Source organism: Episyrphus balteatus, chromosome 2 (genome assembly GCF_945859705.1).
Source record: "Episyrphus balteatus chromosome 2, idEpiBalt1.1, whole genome shotgun sequence".
NCBI lineage: Eukaryota > Metazoa > Arthropoda > Insecta > Diptera > Syrphidae > Episyrphus > Episyrphus balteatus.
In genome coordinates this window covers 129,885,128-129,905,225 of record NC_079135.1, presented here as the reverse complement: position 1 = coordinate 129,905,225, position 20,098 = coordinate 129,885,128, and the positions used below count along the sequence as shown (strand labels likewise).

General features: G+C 30.0%; 1 protein-coding gene across 1 annotated transcript; it reads left to right on the top strand.

Annotated features, from left to right (window-relative positions):
* Positions 1-19,028: 19,028 nt before the first annotated feature.
* On the top strand, positions 19,029-19,635 carry LOC129912684 (protein CTLA-2-alpha-like). The gene is made up of 2 exons (XM_055991040.1): positions 19,029-19,302; positions 19,374-19,635. Exons 1-2 carry the CDS (start codon positions 19,054-19,056, stop codon positions 19,608-19,610), a joined length of 486 nt encoding a protein of 161 aa, XP_055847015.1. The 5' UTR covers positions 19,029-19,053; the 3' UTR covers positions 19,611-19,635.
* The last annotated feature ends 463 nt before the right edge of the window (positions 19,636-20,098 follow it).

The following is a 20,098-nucleotide window of genomic DNA, read 5'->3' as shown; positions in this document are numbered from 1 at the left end:
AGGCATTAAAAGTTTTCAATACGCCTACTATTTTGGTAACCAACAAAATTCAGAAACATTATTTTCATTTTCGCCTGCATCCTCAGCAGCAAGAGCAAACTCTTGACAGGGATCCATTATTCACTTTCGAAATAAAGTTTAACAGAAAACAGAAAAACAAAAACACAAAGGCGTAGAAAATTGGAAGGGGTATGGGCGCTGGGTATACCTTGTATAGTTTTAAATAGAAATATTTTCCTAAATGTCAGAACAAGTCAATAATTTTTAAGAATTAATCACGTTCTAGGGATAAAAGGACATGTTTTTTAAGAGACTGAAAGAAATTGCGAAAAATCGTTATTGGGGAATTTTCGATGACTCTTAAGATAAAATAAATCCAAAAATAATAATACCTAAAATGACAGGACCTTCCATTATTTTCGTCACCTTTTCATCCGAAAATTCAATGGAATTATATTTTTTCATATCACGAGTAAAAATGTAATTCCGCCGCACTACGTCCGTACCACTTTTTGACCGCCCCACCACCGTTGCACCACGTCCGCACCACTTCATTTTGAATGAAAAATTCGGTGCACCACCACCGCACCACGTCTGCACTATGATCAAAAATTCTATTCTCGTACTTATACAAATGTTTAAGTCCTCTTCAAAGGAACAAATTGACAGTTCATACAAACATGAGTGGTTAAGGCGTTGGACTTCTAATTGAAAGTACTCTGGATACTCGGGTTCGAATCTCCTTCTCGTCCGTAGTTTTTTTTTTTTTATTTTTCAATAATCCAAAACTATTTATCATGGACAATGGCGCAGTGAATTTTTCATACAAAATGAAATGGTGAGAAGTGGTGCAGTCCTGGTGCGGCGGTGGTGCTCCGAAATTTTCCACCAAACAGTGGTGGTGCAGCTGTGGTGCGGCGGCGGTCAAGATTTTTTTATTTTTTCTTTAAAAATTCAATTTTTTTTCTCGGGATGTGCTTAAACCAGACATAGCAGACAGATTCGTTCAATTGGTACCAAAACCGATGGTGCATTAAGATAGAGAAAATGCGAATAAGCAGGGCTGAAAATTTTTTAAAACAATGGTATACTCGAATAACTAAACGTTTGTGAAGTTCGTTCCCGAGTTTAGTTTTTCTTTGGAGTAAAAACGACGATATAGTCTAATTTAAAATTTTTCCTTGAATTTCTTAAAATAGTCCAAACAAAAATGAGACATGCATATTTCAAATCTCATACAAAATTTTTAGCGACGTTAAATGAACGATGCATAAATTAAGGCTACTTAAAAATAAGCTAAAAAATTGAAAGAAACAAAGAAAAGACTAAAGCTAAATATAATAATAAATAAAAATCAAAAAACGGCGGCGTTTCAAATGACGTATTTAAACACAGAGTTATTGCATTAAAAGCTTTTGGTTGTTTTCGCCCCTTCTCTGTAAAAATCCTTTGGACACGATTCTGATGCAAAGTGGGTAGATGTTTCTGTTATATTTATTCTTTATTATGTTTTCATACAAAACAGAAAACCTTCCATCGCATGGTTAAAGTCTGAAAACATTCATAAATAAATATATTTTTATTTGAGTCACAAGGAAAAGAAATTGTCATGCATTAATCTATTTATATACATTTATTGTATTGATTTGTATCCTTTTTTTTTTATTTATTTCTCAATGTAAATCACAAAAATAACATTATTCAAAGGAAAAGCCGATATTAAATCCTCTTAGTTGAAGACTTAGCAATGATAAAAATAAAATACAATGTCAAAGTACGATGTTCAATTTATGGAAATGTGCATGAATATTTTTTTTACTACCAGCAATGAATTTATAAGGTAAAACTATTATCAAGAAAATGAATTAAGGAGTTAAATTCAAAAAGTTTTATATAAATCTTTTTATTTCTTGTTGATTTTGTTCTTTTGTTGTTTGTTGTATGTGTTCCTTTATGTTTACTTCAAAAGGATTAAAATAAAAATTGTTCAAATTTGTTTTTTTTTTTTAGAGCTCACAGGTATGTCCGAATCACATTTAATTCTATCATCAGGAAACCATTCACGGAAACAATTGGCAACATCCGAAAACCTTAAATATACTGATACAGTAGTTAGTTTTAATTATAACCAAATATACATATAGTCGTGTAGTCCTCTTATAGCCCAGTCATTTTAGTCATTTCTAAGCCCAATCTGCGCAAAAATTCCTACTGGGCTGAATTTTGGTATACAGATTAATGACGGCTTTGTTATGAAGATGTGAAAAATCGACATTGATATCGTGTCCGCGTTAAGAGTTATAGGGGTCAAAAGGTCACAAAAACTGGTTTTTCACGATTTTCAGCAAAACGGTAAGTCTTATCAAAAAATTTTCAATGCAAGAATTGTAGACCAGATTATTAGGTATATATAAAAAGTGTCATGACACTTTTTTTCCTAAGACCCACCGTTTCTTAGGTATAACGATTCAAAAAGTTGAAGTTTAGTTGTAATCGTCATAATCCTATTCCTGAAAAAAAACTCCTAACTGAAAAGTTCCTGAAATTTCATTATTTTTTTAGCTTGAGTTTCGTTCCTCAACTGTTAAGAATATGGGGAAACCAAAAAAAAAAATGGAAATTTTCGCCATTTTTCCGATTGGGGCCCTTCTTCCGAAACCATTTCCCTGGGAATTTTTGTTTAGAATATGTCTGAAAATATACAGGGTGTGCAATAGAGAATGGACAACCCTAAAACGGCTTATAGCTACACTTATGATTGTTCTAAAAACAGATAGAAAAAAGTTCTATCGCAACCAGTTCATAAAATATGGACTTTTTTTCGTTCAGTGTATTTTAAATTTTATCATCTTATGTTTTCGTTCACTACAACCACGAATGAATGAATTTTATTTATTTCTTTTTTTTATAATTTTCTACAATAATTGGATGAGTACATAAACACTTTAAAAATTTCATAGCTATTGCACATTTTCGTAAAAAAAAATTTGAAATCTGTTTTTTGATGCAAAATGTAAAAAAAGTATTTTATGAAAAATTTTAAACACCTGTGGTATAAAATAAATCTATAGAAACCTAGGTAGCCATCTTTATTAAAAATATTCTCCTTATACCAGAATATTTTTAAGAAAGTTGGCCACCTAGGTTTCTATAGATTTATTTTATACCACAGGTGTTTAAAATTTTTCATTAAATACTTTTTTTACATTTTGCATCAAAAAACAGATTTCAAATTTTTTTTTACGAAAATGTGCAATAGCTATGAAATTTTTAAAGTGTTTATGTACTCATCCAATTATTGTAGAAAATTATAAAAAAAAGAAATAAATAAAATTCATTCATTCGTGGTTGTAGTGAACGAAAACATAAGATGATAAAATTTAAAATACACTGAACGAAAAAAAGTCCATATTTTATGAACTGGTTGCGATAGAACTTTTTTCTATCTGTTTTTAGAACAATCATAAGTGTAGCTATAAGCCGTTTTAGGGTTGTCCATTCTCTATTGCAGACCCTGTATATTTTCAGACATATTCTAAACAAAAATTCCCAGGGAAATGGTTTCGGGAGAAGGGCCCTAATCGGAAAAATGGCGAAAATTTCCATTTTTTTTTGGTTTCCCCATATTCTTAACAGTTGAGGAACGAAACTCAAGCTAAAAAAATAATGAAATTTCAGGAACTTTTCAGTTAGGAGTTTTTTTTTTCAGGAATAGGATTATGACGATTACAACTAAACTTCAACTTTTTGAATCGTTATACCTAAGAAACGGTGGGTCTTAGGAAAAAAAGTGTCATGACACTTTTTATATATAATAATCTGGTCTACAATTCTTGCATTGAATATTTTTTGATAAGACTTACCGTTTTGCTGAAAATCGTGAAAAACCAGTTTTTGTGAGCTTTTGACCCCTATAACTCTTAACGCGGACACGATATCAATGTCGATTTTTCACATCTTCATAACAAAGCCGTCATTAAGCTGTATACCAAAATTCAGCCCAGTAGAAATTTTTCCGCAGATAAAACCTAAAATTACTGGACTAATATATTTTCCAATTTTTGATTTTTTATCGATGAAAAATGATGGAAAATCTATTTTTTCGGAAATATTATTCGTAAAAGAAGTTATTTGAAAAAAAAAATCTGTCGAAAGATTTTTTAAATCATTATTTTATGGCAAAAAACGTCGATTTTTCTTCAATTTTTTTTATATTTTTCGTATTACTCAAATTAAAATGCAGCAATCGGTGGCAACGATTTGATCTTGTATTTCAGGATAGAATATGGCTTTGTTTACAAATACGAATAGGCAGTACCTACCTATCTACAATATTGGTTAAACCAAAGAGTGAAAAAGTAGCAGTAAAACACTGTTTTTTTTTTTCAATTTTTTAGTTTATAAAATTAAAAAATTACAAAATGTTTAAATGCAATACATATGTATTATTCAAACTTTGTTGTATGAAAAAAAAAAAAAAAAATAATAAAACTGGCAAAACTTTCAATATGAAAAAGTGGCTTTTGGTATGATCGACCATGTCTGAAAGTATGAGCATGTTTGGTTGAAACGCCGAAAAGTTACGGCAACTTCTGTGATTTTTTAACAAATCATTACCGTTTATGTTAAAAGTAAGTTGCACTTTTAACCGTGAGATAGTTAAACTTTTTAGCTTATTCTTTATAATGAAAGTTGGATATTCAAGAGTATTATTTTGTGAGAGAATGAATCCTAAAGGTTTGAACCTTAAGAAAAAAAATGTTCTAGAATATCAGGTAACATCGGAAAGGGGCAAAACACCCATGGGCTCAAGTAGCTTAAAAAATAAATAAAAAATAGATGACCGTTAAAGGAGTCAAAACAGATAAGCGACAGGCACCAAATAACTGTAAGTGGTGATTGTTCTGTTTGCAGCTGCTTTAAAAATCCAAATCAAAAGGCTGATGCTTTAAATGCCCTTTATTATGTACCAAATGGTCCCACAAAGCATGTGCTGTGGTGGAAACCGATGAAGATAAACCATACGAGTGTGATTATTGCGAATAGATTCCATTTTCAAAAAAAGACACAGTCATACTACCAACAAAATTTGATATTACATAAAAACCCGCTAGAGAGAAACCCTCTTAAGAGAAAAACCCGTTTATCTAAAACACTTTTCTGATCTTCAAATATTTTCTTCAGTTAAACGGGGTTCGTTTAAGTGAAAAGCCCTCTTAAGTTAAGGATGGACTGTGACAAATATATTATGTGTTGTGTATTTATGCTCATATAATGCAGATGGAAGTAATAGTATAAATATGTTTTAATTTAAAAACAAATTGAAAGAAAAATGAGTTTTTGAACTTAAAAAATAATTTAAATAAAAATATTGATACCATGCCTGATTTTTTAATTAAATATCTACATCTACATAAATGCTTAATATTCTAGTACTAACACATAAAAGGTGTGCACAAAAAAATGTTGAGTTTTTGCATACATTTGTACCTTTAAAGTTAAAAAATGTAAGAAAAAGTGAAAGAAAAGTCGACGTTTTTTGCCATAAAATAATGATGTAAATAGTTATTCGACAGATTTTTTTTCAAATAACTTCTTTTACAAATAATACTTCCGAAAAAATAGATTTTCCATCATTTTTCATCGATAAAAAATCAAAAATTGGAAAATATATGGTGTTTTATACCCTCAGTTTTGGCATGTGCACACAAAATTTCAAACGCAAAAATCTTTCTTATTTGACCTAATCCAGAAAAACTAAGTACGCCATCGTGTTCAGCATGCTCGAATTATCTTTAGTAGATATGAGAGCCCTCTGTCGGTTTTTTGAACTATCACAGTGTAATTTTTATCATGAATAACACTTTGCTGAACTTCTCCATTATCGTAGTGTTGATTTTGATTAAATCTGGAACATTTTTTTCAAACGAAACCAATACCTATTCTTGGTTTTCTAAATTATTTGATATTTCAATTTTTGACAGCCTGTCACTTTGTCTTTCCGGTAAGTTTGTCAATGTGAACTCTCCCTTAAGTCTAGTCATGAGTTAAAGGGTGTTTTCACTACAAAATCTAAAATTTGTCAATTCATTTCGAGAAAACACTCATCAAAAAACAACTTTTTATTATTTGGTTGTTTGAAAAAGTGCAATTGTTTTATTTTGAAAAATATTTAAATTCAGTATATGATTAATGCTTTTTTTTGTAAAAATGTGTGCTTTTCTTGTTAGCAAATATTTATTTTTATTTTGTTTTCGAAGCTCATGGTTTATTGATTAGAGTCTGTTATTCAAAATTTTAGCGATCAAAAGTATACGCTGGGCATACACAGCTGTGTATTTCTTATTTACCTGGTTGCACCTTTTCTTGTTGGTGTTTGGAGTTCTAATATTGACTTCGTTCAGACCCACTACTGGAAGGTTTTGTTGACTTGGTGTCGTCTTTTTGCATTTTTTCACATCAACATGTCTTTAAATGAAAAATATGTTTCATGGTTCAATATATTGACAAAAATTGACTTAATTTACTAAGATTTCTTTTTGTATTCTTTCCAAAATCTTTGTTAAATTTCTCTAAGTTTTTTCGATTAATAAAAATAGTTTCACACCTACTACATTTGTATAGATATCCATACATATGTAAGTCACTGTTATTTTTATGTTTACGTAATTTCCATTAAATGTTATTCACACGTGTGTCATTTCGTCAAATCAAGGAAGTTTGACAATTTTTCTTCTATGTTTTTTTTTTGTCATCAAACCATTTATTCTCACTAGAGCATAACAAAGATTTCTTTTCTGCTTACTAAACAAAATCCTTAACACCACTGGTAAATAGGTAAAAGAATGTGACTCAGCCTATTTGAACAGCTATTGTATCTTTTTTATTCTGTGCTTTTACTTCATCATCAATTTCATCTAAAGGTATGTATTTCCTTGGTAATTGCTAAAGTACAACAATGAACATGGATTCTGTGTATAAGTATTTTGTGTATATGTCGTATACGGGTACTTAATTCCATCTCATTTAGTTCATGTACTGTTTTATTGAATAAATCATACAATTTCATTGGGAACTAAAAAAAAAGAAATTCAGGAAGGAGGACTTTATTATTCCCAATTCTATATTACTATGGTCACTAAGAAGTAATACTAAAGAAAATGTAAATGAGAAAAAGAATATTTTCTACCTTATCCAAAAAACTGATAGAATAAATTTTGTATGACCTTGCAGCTTTTTTTGGACTTTGACTTATGAGAAAATCCTAATCTTGGTAAAAGTGAAAGACAAAAAAGGTGATTGAAGGAGCGTGGTGTAAATTTTTGTTAAACGAAAAGTTTACCAAAACGAAGAAAAAATTACACCATTGAAAAGTTAAAATGTTTTCTAAAAAATAAAGCCATACTTAAATTTTTACATTGCATAAAAGGTATAAAAATTATTTATTGAAAACAATCATTTTCCATGAAAAAAGTTAAAAAATCAATCTTTTTTTCTTCGAACACCATTAAATCCATTTTTATACATTACAACCTTTGATATTTTTTACCATCTCAAAGCCTATGATTTCAGCTCAAAATATTCATATCAATAATGTCTGTACGCCATCTACAAAGAGAGCTAGATTTTTTTTAACCCAATCCATAAAAAAAAATCAATCTTTTTTATCTTCTAACACCATTAATTCCATTTTTTTATATGACAACCTATAATAAATATTATATAATTTTAAAGCTTGTTATTTCACCTTTTATATGACGCTTAAATCATATTTCTATAATGTCTACAAAAGAGTTAGAATTTTTTAAAGCCAACCATGTTGAAATTTAAAACTGAGATTACGGTATTTCCCACACTGGTCATGGGCAACAGATCTCCAAAAATGTGTATACGAAATTGATTCTAATTTTGCACAAAAATATAGCCCTGCCTATTATCTATTTATACAATATAAATTTCATTTATTTATCTGCTGAAGAAAAAAAGATACAAATAAAAAACGGTAAAAAAAGGTAAGAAAACTTGTGACAAAAAAAATTTTTTCCATTTTTTCGGTCAAAAATAATTTAAGAATACCAATTTTTGCACATGCATGCGCTGTCCCATAAGTTTGAGATTTTTTGAAAGCTCCAAAAAATTGCTTAAAATAAAAATACACCCTTAAAAATAAGGTGTTTTTCAAAAATTCATATTTCAAAACGCAGAGACTTGAAAAAAATCTGTAATAGACCCCTAATATTTTTCATTATCTTTTGAATGGCATTTTTCAAATTGGCAAAAAAATTCCTCTTACCTATACAAGGTGTCCCAAAAGTTAACGTCGAAACGAAAACGGTAGATAGGGTAGGTGGAGACAGTTATCAGAAAAATAATATAAAAATCGCAGCCATATATTTTGTGAGTTATGGGCATTTGAAAAAAAGTCGGAAAAATGGTCACCCTCTGACGGTTTTTCATGTGCCGTGACTACAAATCTTAATTTTTCTCATTTTTTTCTTCTGTTACGGAACCTTGAATAACCCTGCTATCAAATGCATTCAAAAATTTTAACTCAGCTGTATCAGTTTTAAAGAAAATATTACTTTTTTACCCAACTTAGTACTAAAAAATTTTACATGACTCTAATTCAATGAGCCATAGTGTAAAAAAAATGCACTACAATGTTTCGGCAAGTTGCCTTAAAGGTTGGTGTGTTCAATTCTCTTTTCAAAATGGTATAACATTGTTGAGAATATTCCATAAATAACCGAGATAAAATGTATTTTCTTAAGAAATCCGACTTTTTTATTAGATAACTAGCTGACCCGGCGGACTTCGTTCCGCCATTTCTTGTATTTATTTCCAATTTTCGACTTTGTAATGAACAAAAAAAAAGGGGATTAAAACTTTAAAAGTTTGTAAAATGAGTCTAAAAATATTCACTTTTAAACTTTTAGCAAAAAGTAGCCTAAGTAAAATGCTCACTACATGCACTACAATGCTGCACCACACAAAATTTCACAATGCAAAGTTATTAACTCTTTCAAACGTTTTTTCCATAAATATTTCAATACGGCTTGTTACGGCACTTTAAAAAAACAGCGTTTTGCAAATACACCCTATTATCAATATCGCACTTTAACGGCTCTTTATAAATTTGAATAATGTGTATGCTATTTAGCCTGCCCTTTCTTACGCCCATTTTTACTCGACTTTAGAAAATATTTTGATCTCTCTTTTTGGTACCTACATATAGTTAAATTTTTTCGTAAAGCATGTGCGAGTCAGCGGAAATATGCTACCCCATAATGGCCATGAGCGTGGTTCGCTCAACTGGTTCGCTCGGCAAGCTATTCCTACGCTATGAAAAGCATGGCGTTATGTGAATTTCTCAAAATTGATTGTAAGCAACATGGATGCAATGGAGAGAATCAATTTAATTGTCTCTTAATAAAAACAAAAAAAACATATACTTTATTTTCTCATGCTATAAATCAATTTTTTCGATGACAACCTATAATAAATTTTAGATCATGTGAAAGCCTATTATTTCACCTTTCACATGACGTTTTAATGATATTTCTACGATGCCTACAAAAAAAGTAAGAATTTTTTAAAGCCAACCATATCAAAAGTTCAAACTGAGATTACGGTACTTCCCACACTGGTCACCACCACTGGTGGCTGGTCATGATCAACCGATCTCCACAGGTGTTTTTAGGTATTTCTCAAGTTTTTAATTTAACATTATGTAGCTTGTAGTTGATGTACGGCTATGTGCGATATGTGCGATCAAATGAAAGGTAATATCATCAAGATGCTCAATAAAGTTAAATACAATTATTATGTGCTCTCAATCAAAAGATGTGACGTGTTGAAAAATAGAACTTTATTTTACCGTTATTCAAGATTGTGTTTACATTTTGATACAAATATACAATTATAGTCTTGCTTATTATCTATCTACACAGTAAATTTCATTCATCTATATGTTGAAGAAAAAAAGATAAAAATAAAAAACAGTTAAAAACGGCCAAAAAAATTGGAACAAAAAAACTTGTTTTTCCCGTTATTCGGTCAAAAATAATTTTAAAAATTCAATTATTTGCACATGCATGCGCATAATTAAAACCCATATGTCCTATTAATTTAAAATTTTTCGCAGTTTTTTAAAAATTCCTTGTTTTTTTCAAAAATTCATATTTAAAAGTACAGGGTCTATGAAAAAAATCCGTATAAGACGCCTATTTTTTTTTAGTATCTTTCTAATGGTGTAATTCAAATTTCTGTACAAAATTTTGCCTATCTGTAATTAATCTTTTGTCGAAGGTATATCACATGTTTTGACTGCAAAAAACCCTTAACAACTTAATTTTGAAATTTTTTAGAATTTTTTCATTACCTTTTCCAAACTAACAATAAATGTATCTATCAATTTAAAAAAATCAGATCTCTAAAACTTACCGTTTAGAAAATAGCCTCTTTTTTCAATGTACTGTTACCCCTATTTACCCTATAAAATCATCAATTTTTTTGTAATAAACTTTCTACTCTTTTAAGAAAATCAGACAACCGTTTTGGCCGGTTAGCGAACGTACACAAAACCAAACTTTAATTTACTATATATAAGAATATCACATCAGCCACCCATACAGTAGGCCCCAGTGTGCACCAGTGTATGAAGTTAGCAAAATAGTGAACTGACCAATATCATTAACATTACCATCATTAATGGCATCACGAAGTTGAAAGTAGGTACTCCTCAGAATTGAACTTCTTTTGATCAAAAAAAATAGAATTTAATCGTTCTTTTTTTGCATACATACCTAAATACATATCCACAGCATGACACAACAAAATCTGATTAAATTCATGTTTGCGAACTATTAACATATACGCAAATGTTGTCAAAATCAGGCCTTAAACGATAATAATTATTTTGAAAGCCTGTCTAATAAATTTGTTTACAAATTAAGCTTATTTTTTTTTTTTTTAAGTGAGAGTGTTTTTTTACTCGTACAAATTGACAGCTATGTAAAGATGCGAGAAAAGGTATTATTTTTTTTGTATACAAACCATCTACACATTAATACCTTTCAAACAAAAAAAAAATTACCAAAATCGGACCAGCCAAACGCGAGTTTATCGGCCACACACACTAAATGAACTCATTTTTATATATAAGATTTTGACATATTATTTAAGTTTTTGTATTCTGAAAGGTTCTGAAAGAGTAGAAAACTTAAATAATTTACTATTTACCCTATTTAATTTCAGGTGGAACGGGAGAAAATGGCGTCACTTTTTCATGGATTCTGCCATGGTTCATCGATTTATAAGATAACGTCTCATGTCAGAAACGCTGCTCAGTACCAAGTTTAAAGCAATTCGATTCATCCGTTTAAACAAGCAGGCATGTCATGTTTATTTTTTTTTTTATCAATTATCGGTTTAAATTGATTATTTTGCAAATATGAATATGAAACCCATAGAATTAATATATTCAACTACGCGGATGTGCGCCTTAGGGAAATCCATGCTGCGTTTTCTTCTTTTCTTTTAAGCAATCTTACTAATGCCGCATGTAAACTTTCACTTCCATGTTCTTAAATTCAACTTGACAGTTTGACAAGCATGCAGTTTATAAAAAATACTTTATATTTCCATGTAGAGTACGCCAACCACCGCAGACGTTCAAAATAAAAATCACGCAAGTAAAAAAAAGCGGATATCAGCGCTAGTCCCTACTCGGGCGCCATTTGTGTTTTTTCATACAACTACCAAAACTACCGAACAGGGAGGTCTGAGAAATATTCCAACCACACATCAATTTCTGAATCAAATAATTATATTCATAAAGAAATTGAATTGAAAATAAATTCCATTCATAAATGAAAAGAATGTAGTTTGAACATAATATACCAAACAAGGTCGATTACAATTTGCATTTTTGTTTGCATTATAAAAGGGTTGATTCGAGAGGAACTGTGTATGCCCTGAAGATTCATTATTTACACATTAATTGTTCATGAAATTGCAAAATATGTAGGAATTGATTAGGTTCATGTATAATTTCATGCACAAAAGCTTTGTATAGGTAGGTACTTGAAAAGAAACTGATGCCTGGAGGTAAAATAAACTCAATTCTGAAATTCCGAGTTTTTACATGCATCGAAAAATATGTATTTTTTGCTACCTTAAGCTACTTTGCTATGAAATATTTGAAAATTATTTTCCTTCGTAAGGTAGGTACTTGAAAAAAAAAAATTATTTTCTTCAAGTATGCACTTTTTTGGGAAATATTTCAATTTTTTTTCTTTATCTATATAATTTTCAATTTGAAATTAATAAGGTTTTGTATCTTTTCCAAAATTCAAAAAAAGACTGTTCATGTTTGGTTTGTGGGTGAGTGCCCTTTCTATACAAAAATTTTTCAGGTTTAGGTACATGCCAGGGAAATAAATTTTTCATCAAAAATTCTATCCTCAGAACTCAGAGCTTCCTGTGCATAATTTCTCAAGGTGAGGGTAGAATGAATACTTCTAAAGGGTACTTTGATAACAACTTTTGTACCAGGAAGTTTCCAAAACAAATGAAGCTAACTTTGGACGTTGGAATAGGAAGAGGAAATTGTAGGACTGAATATCAATTTATGAAAAAGATGACCTTAAATAAATAAATCTCAAAAAATGTTTACGAAAGTAGAGAGTTTCAATACCTTGTGCGTATTACATATCTCTATCGAAGATAGGACCTAACAAGACTTCTTCAGTCAAATGGGGCGTTTGGAATGTTGTTCAATATCTGGAAGAATAAATCTTTGCACTTAAAGATCAAGCTAAAACTGTATCGGAAAATGGATTGGGTCCTTGCTTATAACTTATAACGATTGCCAAGCAAAAGATCCTACTAAAAAATAATATTTTTTTTTTGAACCATTACAAACCGCACCCGCCATAGAATGTTTTTTTTGATTTTTACTTTTTCGTAAATGACTAAACTGAAAAACTTACTCAAAGAAACGTTTTAGAAACTTTGGTGTTAAAATTAAGAAATGTTAAAATAAAAAAACTATTTTTTATGTTTTCTTAACAAATTTATTTTTTTTTTGACAAATCAATTTTTTGAAACGAATAAACATTTGTTTGAATAACCCAACTAACAATTTTGCGTCTATAAAGCTTTATAGAAGCAAAAGAAGCATGTATAAAGCTTTAAAGAAGCAAAATTGTTAGTCGGGAATTGCTTTATGTGTCAATTAATATTTCATTTTTCTTGACAAAATTTTTTAAACGGCTATTTAAATGTATTTTAAAATTTGTTTTTTTTTTTTTTTTCTAAAAATACTTTGTTTTACAAATAAAATGTACGACTGGGTGGCACGTACTTCCTTTTGAGCTTAAAGTTGTTAAAAATGTCAAAGCTTTTTACAAACCTTATAATTTTATAATAAATTTAAGAAGACATTTAAAAAAGTAAAGTAAAATAATTACGAAAACAACTTTTTCGTCTCCAAACAAAGTAAGCCAATCGATTTTCTCTGGAGCAACATAAAGATTAAAAATTTTGGTTTTGAAAATTGTTTAAGCCGTTTTTTAAATAAATAATTTTCGAAAATCATTAAAAAAAAATTGGTATGCCATGTAAAAAAAAATTGAAAATCCAGAATTTAGTTTTTGGAATTTTTTTCTTAACTTTTGAGGGTCAAAATCCTGGAGGTGGGAAATTTCGATGACCGAATTCTTAAAAAATCAACTTTGTTTTATGATAAAAATTTCATGCTCTATTGGTCGCTTTAGCCATAATTTGTCGGTTCATGAACGGGCAGAGCACAAAAATGTATATTTTTCAATTTACCGCAAATATTTCTTGGGGCAGGGACCGATTTCTACAAAAAAAATGCTGATATGCACGTTCGAAACACTTAGGGCATAAGTAATTTTTTCTTTTGTTTTTTTTTGTAACTTTTTTGATAAAAAAGTATGTTACAGCCATAATTCGAAAGGATACAGAGTAAAAAACTAAAAAATGCAAAATTATGAGTGTATGACTACCTACATTATGACGTTTTGACCTTAATTTATTTTTCATGTCATAAAGTAAAACAAAATATTTATGAGATTATATCGTAGTGGCCTCGATATTTGATCATAATATCATAAAAAAAAATAAAATTTCAATCTAACTATACCTACCCCAAAACAAGCGTTCCCGGAATGACGGTTAATTGATGTACGCTACTTAAAAATGAAACTAAAACTAGTTTCTTACATACATTTTTATATATTTATTCATAAAAAAAAGCGTGGAATGATAAATCTAAATCCAACTTTAAAAACAGCTTGCAGCACAATTTGTACGATGATTCAAATATTGATACATTAAGAAATGTTGGTTTTATGCGTCATTTTTCTTGGGACAACTTTTATTAATGTAAAATTTAATTTTTTTTGTAAGAGATGTACAAACTTATAAAAAGTATTGTGTATATGTAGTATTTAGAAAAAAAATGTTTTTTAAGTCATTTGAATATCAGTTTTTGAGTTATGGACATGCCCGGGTACGCTGTTTTTGGGTATATATATTCGTAGATGCGTGCCTACTATTTTAATTGGTAAATGAGAAAAAAAAAAAACTTTAAATAAATGTTATTTTGATTTAAAAAAATGCATGGACATCAAATTTTCCACCTCCATGATTTTGACAATTAACCGTGTTTGAACAAAAAATTTCGACGAAATTGCTTAAATGCCTTAGGTGAAAGTCAAAAATCAAGAAAACGGTTCTTTGGCATGTACCATTAATATTGTTCAAAAATTTTTTTTTGAGTAGGACAATGTATAGGACACAACACAAATATTTTTTAATCAAAATCCCGAAAACCGTTTCTACGAAAAACAACATTTTCCATTTTGGTCATATGGCAACCTACCGTTAATTTTGGTCCTTAAAATAACAATTTATTTTCGCGTCTAGGAATAGGAAACCTTATTAACAAAACTATAAAGTTCAGAATTCAGACAAAGGATACAAGAAGATTGGAAGTAGAATGTTTATTTTGTCATGTTTCCATTGTAAAGGATTTGGAATTTGTTGTATAGTTTGCATACAAAAATACAAAAAATACGAAATTCTTTTCGCAATTCCTTAGTGGACTGTCAAATATCATGCTATGACATATTTTGTATTTACTTTACTTTATTTATACTCCATTTTGCACTCTAGCTTATGCCAAACCACAGCTGCTCGTGCAAAGGTTAATTTTTTATTTTACAAAATTCAAATGAATTTTCATTTATTTTATACACTCCACGTGTAGCCTGGACGTGGGAATCGTAGCATGAGCCAAAATTTTAATGTCCATGCAATAATCTCTATTTGAAAAAAAAAAAACAAATTATAATCAAATCTATGTATGTATAACATGAAAACAATATGATATGTAATGAATCCCTGTTGGTTAGAAATTTTTGTCCAAGACTCGCTTGCCTACACATATATAGTGGATTAAGCAAATTTGCATTTTTAGAATTTATTTGTTCCATTTGAAGAACATCAAATTGCAATAAAACAAAAATTTTGATTTAATTTTTGAGTGGGTTAAGTTTTTTTTTATTCAAACTGTGTGAATGTTAGGGTGGTTTAACCAACTGTAATTCACTTTTGGAACTTTTAAGTTCGAGAAGATACCACGACGACGCACGGCTAACGACGATTGAAAGTTTGAGAGCTTCTAAGCTGCTTTTAGTTTGGGGTCACACAGGGTTGCATACTGTCAGCAATATTTTTTATATTTGTGATAAACTCTTATACAAAACTGTTATAAAAACTGTTATATAAATCAACACGAACGACGTACTTTCTTATACGATTTAGAACCAAAAGTAAATTTTTTCACCTAAATGCTAGCGAAACACCCTAATCAAAATATAAAACTTTATGGTTTAAATCCAAGCACTTACATTAGAATTTTTTGAAAAGAATTTTGATTGCGGTTTTCATTATACACACGTGGTTGTTGTATACAAAAATAAATTGTTCACCGCAGAGCTGGACTGGACTCGTGTTTAATTTTCCATCATACCGCATTTATATTCTATTGTAAAAGGTTTTTTGGCTGTACCAGAAGAGTAAAATATTTTTTGGGAAAAATTACACAAAATAAATTTAAACAAATGTGTATTTATTAAATAGAAGAAAGGAACAATTCACTCTCATTTCCATGAGGAATTCGGATAGAAGCAGAGATGATGTACGGAAATTAAGTGGACAACTTTTCACCGAACGAAGACTGAAAGGACATTCAACTTAAACGTGGGGACTACAAAGAAAGAGAGTAGTGCCATACTAAATGTAAAAGCAGAAGAATCATCGAAATATTTTAATGTATGTGATGGTTTTGAGGAAGACTAAGACTAAGACTAAGACTAAGACTAAGACTAAGACTAAGACTAAGACTAAGACTAAGACTAAGACTAAGACTAAGACTAAGACTAAGACTAAGACTAAGACTAAGACTAAGACTAAGACTAAGACTAAGACTAAGACTAAGACTAAGACTAAGACTAAGACTAAGACTAAGACTAAGACTAAGACTAAGACTAAGACTAAGACTAAGACTAAGACTAAGACTAAGACTAAGACTAAGACTAAGACTAAGACTAAGACTAAGACTAAGACTAAGACTAAGACTAAGACTAAGACTAAGACTAAGACTAAGACTAAGACTAAGACTAAGACTAAGACTAAGACTAAGACTAAGACTAAGACTAAGACTAAGACTAAGACTAAGACTAAGACTAAGACTAAGACTAAGACTAAGACTAAGACTAAGACTAAGACTAAGACTAAGACTAAGACTAAGACTAAGACTAAGACTAAGACTAAGACTAAGACTAAGACTAAGACTAAGACTAAGACTAAGACTAAGACTAAGACTAAGACTAAGACTAAGACTAAGACTAAGACTAAGACTAAGACTAAGACTAAGACTAAGACTAAGACTAAGACTAAGACTAAGACTAAGACTAAGACTAAGACTAAGACTAAGACTAAGACTAAGACTAAGACTAAGACTAAGACTAAGACTAAGACTAAGACTAAGACTAAGACTACGACTAAGACTATAGTCGAGTGCAAATAGCTAATTCTGATTGTTGACTGTCCTGTCGGCCGCTCAAGAGAGATTGATTTTGTATGGGCGCGATACACTTAGAGGAAGTGGTTTGCAGAAGTCACTATTGCTTTCTGTCCCCAGTGAATACTAGAAAATAATAATTGGTGATCAGTCCCCGACTAAAAGGCTTCACTTTTAAGGACGTTTGTCTTTAAAAAATCAATTTTTTGGCGTTTCTAAGATAAATGCAAAACGTCAAAACATTAAAATCTATTAGAAAAGTATATTTTGGTTCAACATTTGGTTCAAAATTTTTGAATTTTTTCATTGAATACGAACAGATACTTTTTTCGCGTCAATTTGGATAAATTTCTAACTTATCTTGGTTCTATTTTAAAAAAAAGCTAACTCTGCCGGCCATTTTGGAGCCGTCATCGTCATTTTGAATTAAAAAAATTTGTTAGTATATTTGTATTTTCCATACACCTTCGGTGTACCAAATTTCTTGACTTTTCGTCAAGAAATAACCGTTCAAATGATTTTTGAAGCGAATAAGCTTCAAAGGTATACCACTGTGCGTGATGGTGTAGCTCGAGAATAAGCAGGCACTTTAGCTTTAAATACAATTAAAATAGGCATTTCCAAAAACTTGTAAAAAAAATTGTTTTTGGAATAAAAATCAAAGACAGGGCCGGTTATAGGGTGGGGGCACCTGGGGCCGTCATGTCACCCAGCGACGCAAGAATTTAGGAATTTAACTTTATTCTCCCGATTATCAAAATGGCTTTTTAACGTTGGCATTAGACAGGGTGTCCCGTAATAAGATAAGGACAATTTAAGGGGTGTGGTTTTTGGGTAATTTCTAAGAAAGAAAAAATGTTCTAAACTAATGCTCTATCTGCAAAGTTGATACAACTTAGCAATTACCTACTTTGGTGTACCTTTACTAATGTTTATAATAATTTCTCTATTTATAGGACCTTGTCGCAGAAGATTGGCAAAGTTCGACTACTCTTAAATAGCACTTTATACCTTTTTGAGGATTTACTTAAAATTTAATTTCTAAAATTGCCCCGCAAATGAATTTATATTCGAAATTGTATTTTGTATAGGTTTGGTTTCCTGAAAGCAGCCAATCTTGTATTTTGCAGTTAAATCCATAAAAGGCAATGATTTTCTTTTACATCTGTCTATATTATTTGATTTAATAGTAAAATTTCACAAACAGCAAGTATCTCAAAGTTATTGACTAATGTTAAAGAATTTATTGCTTACAAAAGGAAATTTCTGAAAACCCACAGGACCAATTTAATACTTATACTATTGAAGAATTTATTGGTTTTTGCTTAGTAATTTCAATATAATTCACATATCAATCTATTTCTCAAATGAAACTATTACAGAAAGTCAAAGTAGTTATAGGAGCAATGAATGATTGTTTGAGAATTGCTAACGAAGATATTAATGTTTTTGGAATCATCAAAGCGAAACTTGTTAGTTTTCATTTCTATGAAAACAAAATTGAAACAATGCTAACTAAAATATTTGTGTGATCAATGTCAAAGAAAACCAATAAGCTTATAAGAATTTTTGAAATCAAATCTTGTTCAAGGTATTATAAAGTTTAAAATTGAAATGTTCAATATATCAAAGAATTATTTTCAATTCAAAACAACTTAAGTGATTTTATGTTATATTACAACTTTATTGAATCTTAAAACCATTTTTTGATGAAAACCCATAACCTTTAAGTTAACCTTTAATTTCGCTCTGAAAAAACTGGGTCTATATACAATTCTACTACATTTTTTTGCAGATTTTTTTTAATGTTATTGTTATTTTTGCTACCAATTTTTTTTTTTTGTAGGTATTTAAAGCCAAACATCACAAAGTAAATATTAATCGTTTTCAAAGGTAAACATTTACACATTGACACTTTTGATTAAGTTTGGGTTTCTATGAGCACAATAGCAACTGTGCAAACTTGTGGGTTTTTTTCTGTCAGTTCAAATGAATCAGATTTTTTTTTTGAAGGTTTGAAGGCCTATATAAGCCGAGTGAAATTTAGAACGAACATTAAGTCGACTTGTGTTCGTATACCTTCTCGTAACTTTAAAAAAATGAAATTCACTTTGGCATTATTGGTTGTTGCAGCCGTTTTTGGTTGTGTTTTGAGTTGCATTCCTGCAGATTTTGATATATATAAGGTTTGTTGTTGTTATTTATTTATTTATTTTTTTTTTTTTAATTAATTAACATTTTGACACTTCCATTTCAGAGTGAGTATAATAAGGTATACGAATCACCAGAGGAAGAAGCTAAACGCTTAGACATTTGGTGCGCAAACATCGACAAAATTAATGCTCACAATCAGCTTTATAAAGATGGTAAATCTACTTTTACACAAGGACAAAATGCAATGACTGATTTGACATATGAAGAATTCTCAAAAAGACTTGGTCTTTCGATGGGTGGTCGACCACTTCCTGGTCTTGCCGGCTTAGCCAGAAATTAATGCATATAATAGAGCAATTAAATGTGGTAATTTGAAATACCATTTTTTTTTTTTTTTTTTTTCAAATAAAAACAAACAAATTTATTAGCAGAAGATAATGTTGATTTTGTTATTCGGTATCTGAAAGTTATTTTACGTCAAAAATCTTGATAGTAAGTCAGTATCGTGTATCCGTGGAACCTTTTTAAGATTGGGAAATAATTGAACACTTAGTTTCAAAGTGAGTGCTGTTTGGCGCAAACAGTTGTTTTTTTTTTTTTTAGCAATAATCCGGATACGATTCAATTACTAAAGAACAATATCATACACAAAATTCGTGAGCTACATCCCAATCAGGGGGGCAGAAAACGGTTTTTTTGACCTTCACCCATTGAAAAAAATCTAGCTTTATCAAATTTTTACAAATTTTAGTTTGTTTTACAGTTTCTGATAGGAAATAAATATACCTTTTCAACAATGTATAAAACATGTAACTCGGTTAAACCACC

Excerpts from the sequence above, each read along its gene's own strand:
- LOC129912684 (XM_055991040.1), top strand. The coding sequence starts at position 19,054 with ATGAGCACAATAGCAACTGTGCAAACTTGTGGGTTTTTTTCTGTCAGT. Across the intron at positions 19,303-19,373 it reads CAGATTTTGATATATATAAG|AGTGAGTATAATAAGGTATA; the intron begins GTTTGTTGTTGT and ends CTTCCATTTCAG.